Raw genomic sequence first — 21,761 nt, 5'->3', positions numbered from 1 at the left:
TATTGGCTAGAAGCTATCAGCAATCAGTCATCAGGCATAAGCTATCGGCTAGCTTATCAACCATATGTTATTTTGCCAAATTAGTGATTTTTGGTTTATTGGTTCAGTTTACAGTTACACACAGTTTGGTTCGGTTTTTAAAAAAATTGGTTCGTTTTTAAATGGTTTGGTTCGGTTTATAAGTTTGGTTTGGTTTTTATTATGCCCACCTCTATCGGTACACGGTTTAGGTGGATGATTATGATTGATCTACAAATAGTATTAATATAGAAAAATCAATAAGTATATTATTATTTGTAAAGAAATCATAATCATCACTTCAACAAATGTACATGTACATATACGCTACCTAGGTAGTAGGTACGGGTACTGGTGCGGAATACGACATTTTTAGAAAAACTAATGTGCGGCGGTTACGTAAATAAAATTACATTATTCAAACAAATATTTATATATTAAAAGTAATTCAAATTGTTCAAATGATAACAAAACATCAAAACTAAAAAGTAATTTGCTCAAAGCGGCATTTAGTTCAATTTTATCCGATATCGGTGTCTCACCTTCAGTTTGCGGATGACACTCTCCTGTTGGGGGTCAAAAGTTGGGCAAACGTTAGGGCCCTGCGAGCTGTTCTTGTGCTGTTTGAAACTATGTCGGGTCTGAAAGTTAATTTTAATAAAAGCATGTTGGTTGGTGTTAATATTTCTGATTCTTGGTTAGGTGAAGCTGCGTCTGCTCTGTGTTGTAAAGTGGGAAAGATCCCTTTTCTTTATCTGGGTCTTCAGATTGGGGGCGATCCGAGGCGTCTAAGTTTTTGGGATTCGGTGCTGACTCGTATAAAGAATAGATTATCTGGGTGGAAGAGTCGCTTCTTGTCTTTTGGTGGTCGTCTGGTTTTGTTAAAGTCTGTCTTGACCTCTTTGCCTGTCTATGCTCTTTCCTTCTTCAAAGCTCCCTCAGGTATTATTTCCTCTATTGAATCTCTTTTTAATAAATCTTTTTGGGGGGGTTGTGAGGAATCTAGGAAAATTTCTTGGGTTAGTTGGAAGACTATTTGTTTACCTAAGGAGAGTGGAGGTTTGGGGGTGAGGCGGTTGTGGGAGTTTAACCAGGCTCTTCTAGGCAAGTGGTGTTGGAGGTTGTTGGTGGACCGAGAGGGGTTGTGGTTTAGAGTGCTGGCAGCTCGGTATGGAGTTGAGGGAGGTAGACTTCGGGATGTCGGGCGGAGAGGGTCGTTGTGGTGGAGGGAGATAGTGCGTATTAGGGAGGGAAGTGGTGAGCCAAGGGGCGGGTGGTTTAGGGAGCATGTTGTGAGGAGGGTGGGGGACGGGTCAGAGACTTTTTTCTGGACCGATCCCTGGGTGGATGGGACTCCTTTGTGTGAGCGGTTTGGGCGGCTGTTTGAGTTGACGGCGACCAAATCACGCACGGTGGCTGAGATGTTTGCTTTAGGGTGGGGTGCAGATGGTGCGGCGTGGGAGTGGCGGAGACAGTTGAGGGCGTGGGAGGAGGAGATGTTAGGAGAGTGTCAGTCTTTACTTCTTACCATTTCCTTGCAGGCTCTATCTTTAGACAGGTGGCAGTGGCGCCTTGATCCTGATGCAGGTTATACGGTTAGGGGAGCTTATCAAGTTTTGATATCTCATGCTTTGGTTACTATGGACGTTGCGGATAATCTGGTCTGGCATCCTCAGGTTCCTTTGAAGGTCTCCATCTTCGCGTGGCGTTTATTGCGCGACAGGTTGCCCACGAGGGTAAATTTGGTTACTCGACGGGTTTTATCTTCTACAGCATGCACTTGCGCTTTTGGATGTCACGAGGCTGAGTCGGCATTTCACTTATTCATCTCCTGCAGGATTGTGAGCTCTCTTTGGGATTTAGTGCGAGCATGGATTGACATTCCTTTGGTGGACTTTACTACACTACGGAGTCACTTTATCTAGTTTACATGTTCAGCAGGTGTTTCACGAGCGCGCCGATCATTTTTACAGCTCATCTGGCTTGTGTGTGTGTGGGTAGTTTGGACGGAGAGAAATCATCGATTGTTTACAGGCTCAGCAGAGACGCCCCTCATTTTGTTGGACAAGGTCAAGCTGTTCTCCTTTAGGTGGTTGAAGTCGACGAGTATTACGTTAGCTTTAAATTACCATAGCTGGTGGTCTAGTCCTATGCTTTGTCTGGGCTTTGTATGATTTGCTTATGTTTCTGGTTTCTCTAACTCTTTGTAAATTTTTGTAGTCTACCTCGGTACGTCTTGTGCTGGGGAGGCTGATTATGTTAATATATTTCATTTTGGCTTGTTCAAAAAAAAAAATTTATCGAGAGAAAGATTAAAAACTTCAAGAATATAATCTCCATTAAATATATTTCAATCATCTGCACCAATATTCTACATTTTTGTTACTTCTTCATTTGAACAAACCGAAGAAAAAAAATCACATCTTTTGTATTTGGCATACCTGTGGTGTGATCCGGATTCCCTCCCGTACTGGAGGGAGAGCAGTTCAGTCAGGGCCATCCATTTTGATAAAATTAAAAACAAAATTGCAAGAGTAAAAAAATGAAGGGAAGAGATTGGATTGCAGGAAAAAAAGTACTGCAGAGGATCTATTCTCCCCGTGGTATACCCCGCACGTACATTGTTTGGTCCAACGTTGTGGTGCAAAATAGTCTGATCTTCTACCATTCCAAAGAACATTAGTATGCACCTAGGTGATGCAATACATGATCACACTAATAATCTCAATTGAGAATTTTTTACTTCTATTAGGATTTTATGAATGAAATCTCAATTGAAACTATAGTAAGCATTGGATAAATCAACTTTAATCGCAAAGAACTCCACCTTACTCTTCATTTTCATCGTGCTATGAACCATTTCATTTGCAATAACTATGTTTAACACACAACTTTAAATCTAAAATTACAAGTTATCTACACTTAAATGCATTCAAAATATTTGATAAATTTCAAATTCAAATTAAAATAGTAGTTCACTTAGTGAAATAGTAGTTCACTTAGTGAGGGTTTATGTTGAGAGCCAAACTAATCCCTCCATTTATTTTTATGTGTTGTCTTAGAAGTTTTTTTTTTCTTCTTATTTTTAACTGTCGTTTTGATAGTTTAAAGTTTTAATTTGTCAATTGTACCACTATTCTCTCAATAACTCATAATTCACATTTTCCGTAAAATTAATTCTTCCCGTCTTATCAAATTTTGCTTGAACTACTCCTTAAAAAAAAAAAAAAAAAATCTGCTTGAACTATTTACAACCAAAAATTTTCACTTACAAACCTAATATTCTTACTAGGATGCGTTTGCGGTTCAGTTTGGATCAATTGTGAGGGAAAAATTATTTTGATCGAAAGATAAAATTATTTGCAGTTGATTTTGAATGATTAATTAAAAAAATCAGATCTGATTCGATCAAATTTAGTGCATTTTAATTCGGATCGGTTTTTTGAGATCAAAATTATAAATTATATTTTTTTAATTAAATTTTAATATTACAAAGATATGATAAAATAATAGGTTTGATGTAAAATATAACCTATATTATAGCAAAAAATAATATTTTAAAATGACAACTATCAATTTTTTTTTGAACAATTATATTAAATTGAATTAGTAATAATATTTTAAAACGACAACTAACATTTATTTTAAACAAACAATTATATTTGAAACATATGAAATAGTAAAAAAAATAGATTAAATTGAATTAATAAGTTGTATTAAAAAAAAAATTAAAACCAACAAATAATAAATTAATGCAATATATCATACTAATAAAAGATAAACAAGTATTAAAATATATTTATGTGATTTGGATTGGTTTAAAAAATCAATCCAAAATTCAATCTTATCAACGATTTTCACAAAATGTCATTCTAATAAATTTAAGAATATTCAAATTTTTATAGTTTTTGTTTTTTTAATCAATTTATAATTTTAATTTGAACCTGTTTGAATTGTGAATACCTTTAATTTTTACCACTTCAATAAATTCATTCTTAAAAAATATATTTTTAATGTGTCAAAAAAAATTAATGTCAAAACGAATAATATTACTTAAAAAAATACAAAAAAGTTTTTTTTGTTGATGATTGTAATAAATAAAAATTTAAAAAAACTTTTTTTTACAGTAAAAATTTTAAAATACTTAATAAGTGCTTTAAATTTTATTATTTTTTTGCATAAGAAGAAATTTTGTATAGTCATTAGTCAAATCTTTAAAAGTTTAAAAAGTTTTTTTTTTCGACACAAAAAATTATTTTGACCATAATAATAATAATAAATAAAGACACCTTAAAAACTACTTGCGGCACCGTTAGTTTCGTATTCGCAGTCGTAGCCACGCGCTGACACTCGCTTATATTGCTATAGCTGCTATTCTACTCTCTCCCACTACGAATTTCATTTCCTTCGAAAATTTGAGAATTTTGTAGAGAGAGAAACAGAAAATGATGAGGGAAGAAGTTATCAGCTCCGGCGGCACCGTTGATCCCACAACCGCTGCCAGGTACAGTCTTCTCTCTCAAACTACCGCTCCACCGCTTATTTCTTCTCAATTTAGGGTTTCGCTTTACTCAATTTCTAGATTTACGTTACTCTTTTTCTCAATTTTATAGTAGCTTAGATATAATGTTGAATTGGATGTGCCATTGTTAGCTCCTGCTAGAAAATTAGATCTAATTGAATTGAATAAATGTGTTATGCTGGTTGTGTTAATTTTAAGTAGTTATGCATCACTTTATTGATACCTTTGTGCATTTTTTCCTACTATGTATTATGTAGTACTAGTTAATTATCTGTGCATATTTATGGTTTTTTATTGAATTAATCTTGTTGGACATGGTTTATGTAATTGGGAAGTAGGGTTCACTTAACTTTGATTTGGACAGTGAAGAAAAATCACATTACTTTATCCATTTTTTGACTTATTGAGCTTGAACTCTTACTATTTCCCCTAGCTCAGTCTTCAATTATCCCAAACTAAGGGCCCGTTTGGGTTGACTTATTTTTGAGCTTATGCGAAACAGCTTATGCAAATAAACAAGCTTTTATGCATTATTATAAGCTTTTCAAGGTAGTTTATGAGAAAATAACTTATAAAGATACAATTTTTGTTACCAAAAACTTATAAATTACCATAAAACTTTATTTATTTGCATGAGTTATTTTCATAAGCTAAAAAATAAGCCAAATCCAAACGGGCAAGTAGCTTAGGTGGCACAGGTTGATTGGTTTGTGACATAGGGCCTGTTTGGATAAACAACTTATTTGCAGTTTATAGCACAAGCGCTTATGTATAAGCTTACATAAACTATTTTTATAGAAAAAGATACAAAACACATATAATTTTTTTTTACATATGTTACAAGCTATTTTCATAAGATATATTGAAGAACTTATTAAAATAAGTTGAAAAAAACTTACGAAAATTGTCATAAGCTGTTTTCATAAGTTCTCCCAAATAGTCTCACAAAACTTCTGTCAGTAAATAAGCTCAAATAAGCCAATCCAAATGGGCCCATAATCACTTTGGTCTCTACGATTTTCCTCAAGCCCTTTAGTCTTCTTTCCCTGAAATCCTCCCATGATAGTTATTACCCTAAGTATTTCGTCAATAATAAGTAGAGATTCCACACAAGAGAAAATGGTGCTATTTATTATTCCATAGATATGAGCCAATGAAGCTTAAGTTTTATAATTGTCCTACCATATATTTCCTTTGGGAGCCTCACCTGTTTGCTTTACCAAACACTAGAGGATAGATTCTCATGTATTCCGTTTCCGTCTCCTTGGTGTAAAATAGAAAGTTTCTTAAATTTTTATGAGTTTAAACTTGATGCATATATGGGAATGGGATGATGTATGGCTAGAGATGGTAAGTTAAGGTATTTTTATTAAACATTCAATTATCTTGACTAGATGCTGTTCATTTTATGAATTTTCTCAAATGACCAATGGCTCATTCATTTTATCAGTTCTGCTGGGGCATCCTCCCCAACTGTTCCAATGAATGTTGGCAGCATAGATGGGTCAAGTCATGGACAAGGCTCTAAAGCGGCTTCTATATCATGTGTTGGTTCACAACCACCATGGACTTCCATAAGCACCAGTGCTGGTGGTTCTGCTTTTGGTTCATCAAGATCTTCATGTAGGCCATGGGAAAGGGGAGATTTATTAAGGCGTTTGGCTTCTTTTGCTCCTTTAAATTGGCTTGGGAGGCCCCAGGTTTGGACTGACCACAGTCATATATAAACATTATTGCAGTCACAAACAGCTCTCACACACATTAACCTTGTGATAGTTTTTGTTTATGCTTGTAATTCATAAAACAAACTTAAGTGTTATTCAATCTAAATGAAATCATTATTATGTATGATTTGGTTTTACATGAATAGAATACCGTTTCTTTTGTCTCAATGCCTGTAGTCCATTGATGTCAGGATTGCAGTTTACTTGTAGGGTTGCATCATATAGTTTTGCAGGCTCTACGCGTTGCATCGGTGGTGTCTGGATCACGTCTGTGTACGATCATGGTGTGATTGCCGATCTTCATTGCAAAATAGCAAGATCACCAAGCTTCTGCAATCCTGAATGTGCAGATCTTTGACTCGGATTCCACAAGCTAGTTTGAAAAAAACCCTATTCTTCCTTATTCTCGACCCCACTCAACAAAAAAACTCAGCTGTGATCTCCCTCGCTTGATCACGACCTCTGCATCCGCATCTCCTCCTTCTTCTGTCTCAAAAATAGCGCCTACGACCTCCCTTTCTTATCCAGATGCATTTCCCTTTCCCCCCTAAATTTGTTTTCTTCTGTGATCATGTGCATGTACGCGTGTCTTTTGCTGACAGTAGGTGTGTGGTTGGCTTCTAGACTCTAGCGCTAGCCAATGGAACTATATAATGTATGTTTGTCTGTCTATAATTATACTTTTTTGTGACACAGTAGAGTTTAACCTTTCCAATATTAAAATTTAGATGTTCTATTAAATGTTATAATTTACTTATAAGTTCCATGACAGAAAAAATTAGTATGCGAATTTACTTAGACCAAAAATCATATTTTAAAATTTGAAAATGTTCCAAAATTAATAAAATTGCTTTCTTAGTAGGATGCTTATGTCTACTTATGATTATGGATTTTCAATTTAAGTTTAATTTAATATTGTGATTTAGATGTTATTTTAGTTATCTTTGTTATTTTTATGCATATGTGTAAGAAAACTCAGAACTTTTTTCTCCATTACCAATGAAACTAGGTTATTCCTCGGTGATTTTCTCTTCTTCCAAATGCCGGTTTACTTTGGTTTGGGAGTTGGTACTTGTTTATACATTCAAGTTCTGGGAGGACATATATATGGGTTGGGAATCCTTCTTCATAGACTTATAGCTTTATATTTTCCCCATTATTATTATTTTCCCCCTTTGAAGGGCTTATATTTATCTCGAGAATCCAGTCATATAATTGGGGGTTTCTATTATCTTCCAATGCTCTACCACCCGCATTAGGTGGCCTTGCCATAACCAAAAAACAAATAACGGGGGCTAATTCTTTGTGGCGTTGTGCAGTTTATTCGCTTTTTTTTTGGTATATTTCTGTGGAGAGCAACACTTGCATCTTAAGGCTATCACTTGCCTGTAAGCCTATTATGGGATGGGATTATATTAATGATTTGTCTTTGGTGTTGTGCTTATGTTTTTTCAATAGTGGGTGTTCCTGAATTTGATGTTTAGAGAGACTGGGAAGCCGCTGCATAATTGATTCTTTCATCTTATATCTCGATTCCTATGTTCTGTCGAATACCCCATCCTCTCCCTACTTTGTACTTTCCCTCTTTATTTTATAAGTTTCTTCTACAAAAAAGTAATGTGAGAATGTATTCTCTTATCTAAGCTTCTTTCCTGCGCATTATTCCTAGTTTTCAAGTTTTTTTTTTCCTTCCATGAAACTGATTTCATAGTCTGTTTATATTCTTTTTAAGCAGTAGTCAGATTGGTAGCTAACAAATTGAAAGAATAATATAAATCTCATTTGTAGTAATTGCAAATTTGGCAGTATACACGCTTATTTCATGTTTCATGATGTATTTTACACTTGTTTCTCTGAACAGAAATTCCTTTTAACATATCATATTCACACAATTATTGTCTGAGGAAATTATCTTAATCTGTGATTCACAAATTTAAGCTACTGAGTATGCATAGATAATATGTTATATTTTCTAGTTCCAATGTTCTAAGTAGATATGAGGCAGTCTCCAGGGATCTCATGTCCTTCTTAATTTCATCCAGATTATCAATTCATTGGCTTGTGCTCAGAAAGGCTGGACGAATATTGGCGAGGACAAAATTGCATGCGAGTCTTGTGGTGCATGCCTGAGTTTTACATCATTGTTATCTTGGACAATTGCTGAAGGTTGGTGCTTGCACATTTGCAATTTAAGTACTTTCAGCCATTCCATTGTGATTCGAAATTTCATATTTTCTCTAAAATTTTGCATGCTAAGCTAAAGTAAATAGGATAATTAAGAACATTCAATACCAAATAAAGGCCTATTTTGTTTAAATAATGTGTATATATAGCACATACTGAAGTCAACATCATGAAAAAGGAGCTTGGAATAAATTATAGGATGAATTTCATTACATTAAAACAAAGGGCTTTTACCTTCATAAGAATACTATTATTAATTTGTCAGTGCTCCAAATATAAAGAAAGTCGTCCCTTACTTGGTGCATTAAGTAGAACAGTTCAGTCCTGTTGCCTATATATATAAGGTTCAGTTTGTCAAAAACAACTTAAGCTCAATGGTTTGTATTTTTTTTTTCTGTGAAAGTCGACTCAAGGTTTAAAACATATTACTAGTTTGTCAATATGTGTGAAATTTTTTATAGGATAGGATCATTTTTTATTTATTATTTTTCTATGGTGTTCAGCTCATGTCATGCCTGTATCAAGGGAATGTGATTTTCTGATATGCAAAGTGACTGCGTTTCATTCTTACATTAATAAGTTTACCCCCATTTGTTCCTTGGAGGTGGGAATAGGCCAGGCCGGCCTACGAGGCCTTAAGGCCTATATAGGCTCAGGCCAGGCCAGCCTATTTCTTTAAATAGAGCAGGCCAAGACTTTTTTTATAAGCCTATTTAGTTAAATATGCTAGGCTGCAGGCCATTAAAAAAACATTTTAGCCTACTAGGCCAGCCTATTTAAGTTAATATCAATAATATTTTTATTACTTATTATTTATATATTAAAATTTGTCTTTTGATTAAATTATAAATTTATTAACTTTTTCAATAGTTTAAGTTTATTAATGTCCATTAGTTTTTCACATATATATAAATGTATTATCATAAACTAGAATTGAAATATGATGACATATATAGCCAAAATCTCTAAAATATCATGTTAAATATCAAAAGGACATTGGTTTATTAGTTCATAAGTATATTTAAAAATAAATATAATTATTTATTTAAATATGTTCACGTGGAATAGACTTTTAAACAGGCTAACAGGCCACATCATGCTTTCAAAAGGCCAGGCTCAAGCCTAAAAAATAAGCCTATGACAGGCCATAGGCCAGGCTCAGGCCTTCAATTTTTTGACAGGTCAGGCTCAGGCTTGGCAAAGCCTAGCTCGGCCTAGCCTATTCCCACCTTCTGTGTATCCATTTTCATGTCTTGTAGCATTAGTTATCCACTGCCAGACCCCAGTTTCATTTTCCTGGCCTCATATATTTTTTCTACTAAAAAATGTTTAGAATTAGTTGAATTCTACATATTATTGCAGAGATGTCCCATCAAATATCTGTATCAGATTTGTTAGTTGTTTTTGTTGGTTGAGAACTAGTTGTTATGGTTGCAACTTGCAATTAACATGAATTTAGAAGAATAGTTGCAGCACTTTGTTCCAGGGTTCCTTAACTTCCTATAGCATGTAAAACAAAACTTTAAGCAAAAATGTAGAAGGGAAATATATGAGTTGTGCATAAAAGAGATGGCTTTATAATCCACATTCAAGCAACTCATGTTTACTTCCAAACCTCCAAATATTTAGTTTTATACGTTTTATCTGGAAACAGTTGGACAAGATATAATCTTATTTTGAACCAGTTTGTCAAGAAAACTTTATCTGATAAATAGGATAGACAAACTTTCTCTGTTGTTGTTGATTATGTTCATTATTTGTTTGAACTTATTTTGTTGATGTACTGGCCAAAGTTCAAGATGCCAGCGAATCCTTTGCCAGGCAGCTGGATTCGGGGCATAAAGCTAACTGCCCTTGGAAAGGAAACAGTTGCCCAGAAAGCCTAGTGCAGTTCCCTCCAACTTCTCAGTCTGCCTTAATTGGCGGGTACAAGGATAGATGTGATGGACTCGTACAATTTCACTTCCTTCCTGTGGTAGCAATCTCAGCAATTGAGTTGATGCGTGTTTCTCGGGGACCACAAATTGACCGCTTTCTATCACAGGCTCAAAATTTTATGTCAGGAATAGACTCTAAGTCTGAGCATATATCAGAGTTGGAAAGCTCTCAGGATGAGGCATACTGCTCATTTACTCGTGTAAGACATTTTCATTTTTTTATTTATATTAGTAGTTTATATGATACATCTATTGCTTTGCTACCCTGTCATATTCTTATTTTCTCTTCATGTATCTTCCTTTTGGCAGGCACAAAAGCTCATAAGTCTTTGCGGGTGGGAACCAAGATGGCTCTTGAATGTTCAAGATTGTGAAGAGCACTCTGCTCAATCTGAAAGAAATGGACATTCTTTTGGTCCAAGCAAGACTCAACTCCGTCTTACTCAAGATACAGGGCCAAAAGCAGTTTCCACTTCTACCAAAATGGATGCCCGAAAGGGAAAGGAACCTCTTAAGGAGTCTAGACTTGACTACAGGTCACCTATGCTTGACTGTAGTTTATGTGGTGCTACAGTTAGAATTTTGGACTTTTTGACCGTTCCTCGTCCGAGTCGATTTGCACCCAACAATACATATAACCCCGATACCAGTAAAAAGATAGGATTAACTCGTGGAGGAAGTGCAGCTAGTGGAATCAATGGTTGGATCGCAGCTGATGATGCAGAGAAAGATCAGACTGAAGATCGTGATGAAGTTGCTACAACAAATGATGGGAAATCGTTGGCAAACACAGATTTGGATTTAAATCTTACCATGGCTGGGGGTTTTCGTTGTGCTCCTTTTGGCAGGACAGAAACATCTGAAAATATTCATGATGTAGACATGGGAAGGGATTTAATGATTGGTCAGCCTGCTGGGAGTGAGATTGGTGATCGTGCAGCTTCATATGAATCTCGAGGACCAAGCTCTCGTAAGAGAAATCTTGAAATAGGTGGAAGCTCAGATAACAGGCTAGTTCTTAGGTCTCAGAGGCAGGCTGATAGTGTTGAAGGAACTGTTATCGACCGCGATGGTGATGAAGTTACTGATGGTGGACAATATTCTGCTGGTCCTTCAAAACGTGTTCGTGACTCTGATATTTTTGACACTTATTGTTCACCTATTCAAAGAGATTCATCTGGTGCTGGTCCCAGCCATTCATTGGGCTTTGAGGGTTATGTTACTGGAAATCGAGTTTCTTCATTCCATCAAGGTAGTGACTGCTTAATAGGGATCCAATCTGCTAGAGATTCAACCCGTGCATCGTCTGTCATTGCAATGGACACAATATGTCATAGTGTAAATGACGATTCAATGGAAAGTGTTGAAAACTACCCGGGAGACCTTGATGATGTTCATTTTCCCTCCTCTAGCACCTATGGCAATGTTGACATGAACGAAACATCTGAGCTGAATAACAGTAATCAAGCACCGCAAAGCACTTGTTTACAAACAGCTACTGAAGTTGTCCCTGCTGAAGTGGGAGTTAGCAGTACAAACTATGGGGAAGAAAATTTTAATGCAGAAACTGTGACTGCTCAAGCTCGAGATGGATTTAGTCTTGGTGTTAGTGGAGGGAGTGTTGGAATGTGCGCTAGTCATGAAGCTGAAATCCACGGGGCAGATATATCTGTACACAGAACTGATAGTGTTGTTGGTGACATAGAACACAGAATAGAAGATGCTGAAAATCAAGGACAGACCGGCGAATCTGTTCCCGATCCAGGTGTAATGGATGAGATCATCCCAGATGATATAAACATAGAATATCCTGTTGGTGATAGCCAGGAGATGATGTCTCACTCTGCAGGAAGGGCAGACAGTGGTTCAAAAATTGGTTGTTCTACAAAGGCAGAATCTGTTGAAAGTGGCCAAAAGATTAGTCAAAACTGCAACCTTCCACCTGCTAACAATAGTCATCCATCCCAGTCTTGCAATGCTAATATTTATTCAGATTGTGGAAATACTAAGGAAGAGATCATGAAGGACGGTAAATCATCTTTCACCAACAATTGTGCTCTAGTTGGATCAGATTTTGCCACTGCAAATCGGATTGGTGAGCTCTATATTTTGATGATCTTGAGCTTTTTTTTGTTGTTACCCTCTCTGTTAGTGCTCAAGAAGGTAGAATCTAGAATTTAAAGAATCACAAAGAAGTATTGAAGAAAGTGTTAGAAATAGTATGAAATAAAAATTACAAAAGAAGTTCATAGAGTGTCAGAGAAAGGCTCGAGTTTGAGGAAGAGAAACCTCGAACTGACTTTAAATACTCTCTTAACCCCCAACTTTGGCTTCTCATTGATAGTTAGAGCTTTGGTTACTTCTTCAAGACTTTTAAAATTTATCCCTTTAATTGCATATATTGCTCTCCTTGCTTATACTGCTCTACCACTATTTCCAACTAAAACATGTATTCAACTTTTTAACATCAAAATTGTGCAAGACTCGTGATGCATTAAAGAGAAAATAAGGGTATCTTCTATTGAGAAAAGGATGTTAGACCCTAGCCTAAAGGTTTTTACGCCATGTGAGAAAAGCGATAGAATCCCGAATAAGAGTTGGGCTAGCCATTGCATATGAGCTGTATTGTAGTTGGGGTATCAGTGATCGTAAGTTTTGGGGTTACAGTGTATTAGACAGAGGGAAAATAAAGAATAACCACTTGAATTATGTTAATGCTTTGATATGATTGATGATTCAAAGGACCTAGAAGAAACCTTTATTTATAGTAGCACCATAATCCGATTTTAAATCAAATAGGGAAACAAATCACAATAATAACTAAGAAATGTGACTATCCTTGAAGACATTCTAAAATAAGAAATAAGAAACTAATCCTGTAAGATAATCTAGGATTTAGAATTTAAGATAATATCAAGATATTATATGGTATTTTCGTATCATCCAACTCTGGACGTAATTTGTAAACAATTGCATATTTGCATGCAATAAGATGGTGTTGAACTATTAATGTGGAACTTACAGTTACAGGTGTTCAGAAATAGTGTTATTTATGTGGATTGACTTTGCAATTTATGTCGCTAGGCTTCTATTTTTTATTCTATTGGTTCCAGGGTCTTTTATATATTTTCTCGATACTCTGTTCAGATCTTGATGGGTGGGTCTCCCTCTCAAACTATTGGTACATATTTTTGTCGCGAAACCATTGACATTGTTGATTATTGTTGATTATTTAGGTCCTCCAAAAGGAGAAAGTAACTATGAAGAAGCTGTAGAGTTTGATCCTATTGTCTATCACAACCAGTATTGCCCATGGGTAAATGGCAATGTTGCTGCTGCTGGCTGTGCTAGTTCCGCTACAAGCACTGGTAATGATGCAATTGCACTTTGCGGCTGGCAGTTGACTTTAGATGCTTTGCAATCATTAGGGAATGCAATTCCAACAGTACAGTCCGAGTCTGCTGCATCTTTGTACAAGGTTTGTCTGTCTGCTCTGAATTTGGTTTCTCCATCTTTCAACATGCTATGAATTTATTTCATTGCGTTCAATAAATCGGAAGCTTGATTTTCTTTTACAAACCTTTTTCATCAATGCATCATTTGTTGATGATTGATTACACTGCTTATTTTACTTACATATGTCAAATTTGATTTTTAGATGTACTTTGTTAAAGTAGAAGAAAAAGTCAAATAAGTAGTTGGTTAGATCACAAGTCATTGACTTGTTATAACTGTTTTTACACAAACAGTTTTTTTTCTGTTTTGAGTTAGTTTGATTTCTGTTTTGATCCAATGGATAGGATTAGAGTAGCTACTAGTTTGTTAGATGATGATTATGCTTCATCATTGTATATATAGCACAACCACTTCATTGTAACTGATTGAGTTTTGTGAAATAAAAGATTTCTTCTTCTCTTGCTTATGGCTTGTTCAATGCCTAAGCCAAATTCATCTTTTCATTCAATGTTTAAGCTTCAGATCTTATGTTTAGATTCAACAATGGTGTTTGATCTTCACTTTTCACATGGTATCAGGAGCAATTATCATTGATCTCTGCCATTGTTATAGCTTACATTGATCAATTTCACAAACAGTTTTCTGTTTTCTTTTCTCTGCAAGATCTTCAAAGATCTTGATTTTTTCTTTGGTTCGATCGTGTTTTCTGCACTTCCCTTCATCATGTCTCAAGGTAGTTCCGCTGGCAGCATCAATGGAGATCAAGCCATTCCTCAACAAACTCCGCAGAACAAAGGATATCAAAACGACACATTGAACCCTTACTTCATGCATCCAAATGAAAATCCTGGTAATGTGCTTGTTACTCCTCTTCTTTCTGGTCCTAATTACCATTCTTGGTCGAGGGCAATGACTGTGGCTTTGAGATCCAAGCACAAATTGCATTTCATCAATGGTGCTTTACCACGTCCGCATGATGATGATAGAGATTCTATTGCTTGGGATCGATGCAACACGATGATCATGTCATGGATTAGCAATTCAGTTGATCCTGAAATCTCTCAGAGTATCCTTTGGATGGACACAGCTTCAGAAATCTGGAAAGAACTCAAAGAACGGTTCTACCAAGGAGATGTGTTTCGCATTTCAGATATTCAAGAGGAAATTTACACCTTAAAGCAAGGTGATTCTTCTATCTCTGCTTACTATACTAAGATGAAGAAACTATGGCAAGAATTGGACAACTTTCGTCCAATTCCTGAGCTTTTCTGTCTTGAAAATTGCCAAGCCATAGTTAAGATGAAAGAGTATAGAGACTCTGATCAAGTGATTAGATTCTTGAAGGGTTTGAATGACCAGTACAGTGCTGTAAGGTCTCAGATTATGCTCATGGAACCTCTTCCTAATATAGGCAAAGTTTACTCTTTATTGGTTCAGCAAGAAAGACAATCTCTATTGGTCTTTGATGAATCAAAACTCCTTGCTGCCAATGGTTACTCTACACAGGGTCATAGCAATCAGGGTTATGGTAGAGGCTCTAATTCCTCTCGTGGCAAAGGTAATGGTGGTAAGAAACCATCATATGGCAGAGGCAAAGGCAAGGGTAATAAACTTTGCACTCACTGTGGCATGACAAATCACATTATAGATGACTGTTTTCAGAAGCATGGATTCCCACCACACATGCAGAGAGGTGGTGCAGTGAATAATTGCAACAACAGTGGAAGTGAAGAGGATTCCAAGTCAGTTGCTTATGATGAGGATAATGGTGACATGGATACAAGTAAATTGTATTTCACTCCAGAGCAGCACAAAGCATTATTGGCTCTTCTTCAAAATTCTGCATCAAATGTGTCTTCTCATAGCTTGAATCATATAACCTCACAACCTTCCACCAGTACAGGTATTATTTGCACAATTCCTCTTCAAAATGACCCTGATGACACCTTTATATTAGATACAGGTGCTACAGACCATGTTTGTCATTCCTTAAAATTTTTTCAGTGCATGAAGAGAATTAAACCTATACAACTAAAATTGCCAAATGGTGCATTGGTTTCTACTTGTTTTGCAGGCACCATAATCTTTGACAAAAACCTGTACATTACAAATGTCTTGTATTTCCCTAATTTTTCATTCAATTTGATCTCCATCACTAAACTCACAAAAAGCCTAAATTGTTTTTTACTGATTAATGGAGATAAATGTATGATACAGGAAAATTTCACAATGAAGACGATTGGTGTAGCTGAGGTAAAGCATGGATTGTACACAGTCAGATTCTCCAACTTCACTGGTTCTGCTTGCTTGTCAGACAAGCAAGACTTCAAATTTTCTGCTTCTATTGCAAATAGTCTAACTAGTACCAATAATGTAAATAGAAATAAGAGTGCTCAATCTATAGATAGCACAAAAGAATGTAATCTGTGGCATTTACGATTTGGTCACCCATCATATGACAAACTTGTTGAATTGAATAAAGTCTTTCCTTATATCAAAGTGTCAAAGTCTAATTTTCCTTGTGACACATGTTTTTTTGCTAAGCAAAAACGTTTACCCTTTTCTGATAGTTCTACTATTTCTGAAAATGTTTTTGACCTCATTCACATGGACATTTGGGGTCCCCTCTCTATACCCTCCATGTCTGGTCATAGATATTTTTTGACTGTGGTTGATGATAAGAGTAGGTTCACTTGGATCTATCTTATGAAATACAAATCTGAAACTTCAACCTTAGTAAAAAATTTTGTTTCTATGATTAAGACACAGTTTCAAGCACAAGTTAAATGTATAAGAACAGATAATGGCAATGAGTTCAAATTAGTTGATTTTTTTAATGAACATGGAATTTTTCATCAGTGTTCTTGTGTTGGTACTCCACAGCAAAATGGCATTGTGGAGAGAAAACACCAACACCTCTTAGGCACTGCAAGGGCTCTGTTGTTTCAATCACATTTACCAAAAGTTTTTTGGAATTATGCCATTAGTCATGCTGTTCATATCATTAACAGGCTTCCTACTCTTTTTTTGTCCAACAAATCTCCTTATCAGGTTGTTTACAATTGTTTACCCGACATATCAAATTTGAAAATTTTTGGTTCTTTATGCTATGCTGCAACTCTATCTGCACATAGAAAGAAACTGGATTCTAGATCCAGAAAATGCTTAAATTTGGGTTTTAAGTGTGGTGTTAAAGGTTTTGTTTTATTTGATTTGAAAAACAAAGAGATTTTTTTGTCAAGAGATGTGGTTTTCTTTGAACATATTTTTCCCTATAGTCATTCAACAAGTGATGGTGTCAAATCTAATTCATCACAGAATACTACTTCCTTTGTGTTTGATGACCCTTTCATTGATGACCTTTCTTCAACTCTTGACACACATTCACAATCTAACCTAAATACACCAAACACTATTTCAAATCCCATTTCTAATGATGTTACTCATTCTATCCCTAATTTTGGGTTTCCAAATCCTACTTCTTCTTCTCCACCACAGGTTACTTCTCCTGCAAGTAACCAATCACATGACATTCAAAATTTGTCAAATTCTTCTTCCCTGCCTCACAATCTTCAAAACACTCCACATATTAAGCCTGCACCTCTTAGAAAATCAGCTAGGATCACTCAACCACCTCCATATCTCACTAAACACTACTACTGCAACCTCATCAGTGATGACAGTACAATTCATGGGTTACCTGCAGATACTACCACATCATCTTCTACATGTAAGTATCCTTTATCTTCATATATTTCCTATCAGAATCTCTCTTCTGCACATCATCATTACATTGCTAACCTTACCAATATTACTGAACCTACATGCTATGAGAATGCTATTTGTGATGAAAATTGGAAAGATGCTATTAATTCTGAGTTAACTGCCTTGGAAAAATACAATACTTGGACACTTGTTCCATTACCAAAACATAAGCATGCTATTGGTTGCAAATGGGTATTCAAAGTCAAATTACATGCTAATGGGACTATTGAAAGATACAAAGCTAGATTAGTAGCCAAGGGGTATACACAAACTGAAGGTCTTGATTATATGGACACATTCAGTCCTGTTGTTAAAATGACTACTATTAGGTTATTTTTGGCACTTGCAGCTGTTCAAAATTGGCCTCTATACCAGTTGGATGTTAACACAGCCTTCCTTCATGGTGACCTTGATGAGGAGGTCTACATGAAACCCCCACCTGGCTTGTATCTACCCTCTAGTAATCTGGTTTGTAAGCTTCAAAGGTCACTCTATGGACTCAAACAGGCCAGTAGACAATGGAACACCAAGCTTACTGAGACACTTATTGGTTCTGGTTACAAACAGTCTAAGTCAGATTACTCTTTATTCACTAAACAAGCTCCTACAGGGTTCACAGTTATACTGGTCTATGTTGATGATCTTGTCTTGGGGGGCAATGATGCTGCTGAGATTACAAACATCAAAGCACTCTTAGATGCAAAATTCAGCATAAAGGATCTTGGTTTATTGAAATATTTTCTGGGTTTTGAAGTTGCCAGAACACAAGCTGGAATTTCTTTATGCCAAAGAAAATATGCTCTTGATTTGATTCAGGACACAGGTCTTCTGGGTGCTAAACCTTGTACTACACCTATGCAACCACAGTTACAATTACATAAAGCATCTGGTGAAGCTATTTCTGACCCTACTGTATACAGAAGACTCATTGGTAGGCTACTCTATCTCACTCATTCTAGACCTGAAATTGCATATGCAGTTAGCAAGCTAAGTCAGTTCCTTGCTGCACCAACAAATGCTCACATGCTAGCAGGTTTACATGTGTTGAAGTACATCAAAAATTGTCCTGGTCAAGGTTTGTTTTTTGCTGCTGATTCCTCTTTAAGTTTGAAAGGCTTTTCAGACTCTGATTGGGGAGCTTGTCCAGACACTAGAAGGTCAACCACAGGTCTTTGTTTCTTCTTAGGCAAGTCACTAATAAGCTGGAAAAGCAAGAAGCAAAATGTAGTTTCTAGATCTTCCTCAGAAGCAGAATATAGAGCATTGGCACAAGCTACATGTGAAGCTCAATGGCTCAAATATTTGTTGCAGGATTTCAATATACCTCATCCCAAACCAATAGTGTTGTACTGTGACAACAAATCAGCTCTTCATATAGCTGCCAATCCAGTGTTTCATGAGAGGACCAAGCACATTGAGCTGGATTGCCATGTTGTTCGTGAAAAATTACAAGCAGGTCTCATTCATTTACTTCCTGTCTCATCAAAAGAACAGGTGGCTGATATCTTAACCAAATCACTTCATCCAGGCCCTTTCTACACTCTGCAGGACAAGCTTGGAATGATTGACATCTATTCCAGCTTGAGGGGGGATGTTAAAGTAGAAGAAAAAGTCAAATAAGTAGTTGGTTAGATCACAAGTCATTGACTTGTTATAACTGTTTTTACACAAACAGTTTTTTTTCTGTTTTGAGTTAGTTTGATTTCTGTTTTGATCCAATGGATAGGATTAGAGTAGCTACTAGTTTGTTAGATGATGATTATGCTTCATCATTGTATATATAGCACAACCACTTCATTGTAACTGATTGAGTTTTGTGAAATAAAAGATTTCTTCTTCTCTTGCTTATGGCTTGTTCAATGCCTAAGCCAAATTCATCTTTTCATTCAATGTTTAAGCTTCAGATCTTATGTTTAGATTCAACAATGGTGTTTGATCTTCACTTTTCACATACTTAAAAAAAAAAAAAGAGGATAGAAGGTCTGAATATTATTATTTTTACTGGTACTGAGGGTGATCACAATATATAGAGTCAATTTACTAGGCTTGTCTACAAATATTGAAGGATTCAATTCACTACCTATAATTGTCTCCTGTGGATTATGCATGAATTGACCAATCACACTCATTGTACTATAAGCTACGTTTGGCCTAGTGTAGCCTAGATAAATGTGTTTACCCACAAGACTTAGATGCTGGGCCTTCAATTTTTGTTTTAGGCTCTGAGCATCACTTTCAATCACGTGATTTCTATTTTATGAGTGCTCTAGTCAGTCGATTGGCCAAATGACTTATTGCCCTTATCCATAAGAAGATCAAGGATAACTGTCCTTTAGGAGATAAAAAGACCTTGTTTGGAATTGAGTTGCTAACTTCTCTCTTAGAAGCTGTGTTCAACCTCGTCACCTGCAAATGCGATGATAATATCATCTATGCAGACATTATATAGAGTATGGTCACCTATAGGCTTGGCCCATACATCAAGGATACCACAGCCTAAGTGAACCTTCCAAACCAAACATAGAGACTCAGAGAGATGCTTGAGCCCATATAAGGCTTTCCATAATCCGCATACCATATTTCCTCCATTGTTGGAGTCATGAATTCCACACACACACACACACAATTGCATTTTTAACATCAAATCGGTTTTAGTTCGAACCATAGTATCTTGTTGCCAAGGTGAGGGTAATATTGACAGGTATTTATTTTTGTCACCGGACCAAATTTTTTCTCGTAATTGATTCCATATATCTGACTGTAACCCTTTATAATTTGGTTTTCCTTATACGGTCTAGAACACCATCAAACTGATATTACACCGTATACCTATCTACTACATCTCGCTATCTTCTTTGGCTTCTCAACAATCTCCCAAGTCAATTTTTTCCGCAATACATTCATCTTTTCATACATGGAAACTACTATGACTATGTCTGCCCTGTGTTTAGAGTAAATTAATTCATTTATTGTGTATGTTTCTTATAATTTCATTAAATTTATCCAGAAATATTTACACCTTACCTTACATTGATTAATTTTCACATATTCATGTTCAATCACTTGATCTCTAGCAGAATGATCCGCAAGCACCTCGTAAAAAGCTTCTACACAACCATTCCATGAGCAGAAGTCATGGTCAACTCTGAGATTTTGGTCGAGCATTTTGCGTTTCCATTTCTTTTAAGCGCCAAGCGGGTAATGTCATAGATTAAAAAAGTTGATAAACAATGTGGTTTTGCTTTACATTTTTCAGCTCAAACTCTGCTATGGGTGACTTTCTCCAACTTTTTTTTGTTCTCCTAACATTTTACAGGATTCTAGGTATATTTATCCGAGCTTCTAGGCATGTTTCAAAGTCTATCTACTCGGTGTTCGTAAAGGTTGTAGCAGGCATGTTGCTTTTCTCTTCCCTCAGCAGAGCATAGAGATCTCTCCCATTAATCTATACTATAAGACTAGAGTTATTATAAAATAATAACTATTTCAAAGACATGTTGTTTGAGCATTGAATTGTACATACTGAGAATGTTTTCTTTAATGATAGAATTGTGTTAGGCCTTTGACTCTTTTAATTAATGCGAGAACCGATCTCGGGAATTTTCATATATATATATATATATATATATATATATATATATATATATATATATATATATATATATATATATATGAGTCAGGATCCGTTGACACCAACTAGTTTGACACCAAATGTTACACCTCTCAATAACGTTTTAACCGATATAAATTTTATAAAATCCACCGTTGGATTGAAAGTTTACATCATATAGATCATTTGTGTAAAATTTCAAATAAATTCAAAATCATTTGATATGTTATTGAGATACATCAAAATTAACGGTTTTTGTATTTTTTTAAATGCCGTTAATCTTTATGTATCTCAATAACATATCAAATGATTTTGGATTTGTCTGAAATTTTACACAAATAATCTATATGATGTAAACTTTCAATCCAACGGTGGATTTTATAAAATTTATATCGGTTAAAACGTTATTGAGAGGTGTAACATTTGGTGTCAAACTAGTTGGTGTCAACGGATCCTGACTCTATATATATATATATATATATATATATATATATATATATATATATATATATATATATATATATATATATATATATATATACATT

General features: G+C 35.5%; 1 protein-coding gene across 2 annotated transcripts; it reads left to right on the top strand.

The window, feature by feature from the left end:
• The first annotated feature begins 4,338 nt into the window (after positions 1 to 4,338).
• On the top strand, positions 4,339 to 21,181 carry LOC123914326. Of its 2 annotated transcripts, none has more exons than XM_045965432.1 (8): positions 4,339 to 4,522; positions 5,991 to 6,240; positions 8,307 to 8,430; positions 10,242 to 10,585; positions 10,695 to 12,480; positions 13,622 to 13,863; positions 20,684 to 20,804; positions 20,923 to 21,181. In XM_045965432.1, the coding sequence occupies exons 1-7, from the start codon at positions 4,464 to 4,466 to the stop codon at positions 20,753 to 20,755; spliced, it is 2,877 nt and encodes a 958-aa protein (XP_045821388.1). In that variant the 5' UTR covers positions 4,339 to 4,463; the 3' UTR covers positions 20,756 to 20,804; positions 20,923 to 21,181. The 2 variants fall into 2 exon arrangements, with proteins under 2 accessions (XP_045821388.1, XP_045821389.1); XM_045965433.1 differs by having other exon boundaries at positions 4,341 to 4,522; positions 20,931 to 21,181.
• The last annotated feature ends 580 nt before the right edge of the window (positions 21,182 to 21,761 follow it).

Source organism: Trifolium pratense, linkage group LG3 (genome assembly GCF_020283565.1).
Source record: "Trifolium pratense cultivar HEN17-A07 linkage group LG3, ARS_RC_1.1, whole genome shotgun sequence".
Classification (NCBI taxonomy): domain Eukaryota; kingdom Viridiplantae; phylum Streptophyta; class Magnoliopsida; order Fabales; family Fabaceae; genus Trifolium; species Trifolium pratense.
This window is presented reverse-complemented; position numbering and strand designations above follow the sequence as displayed.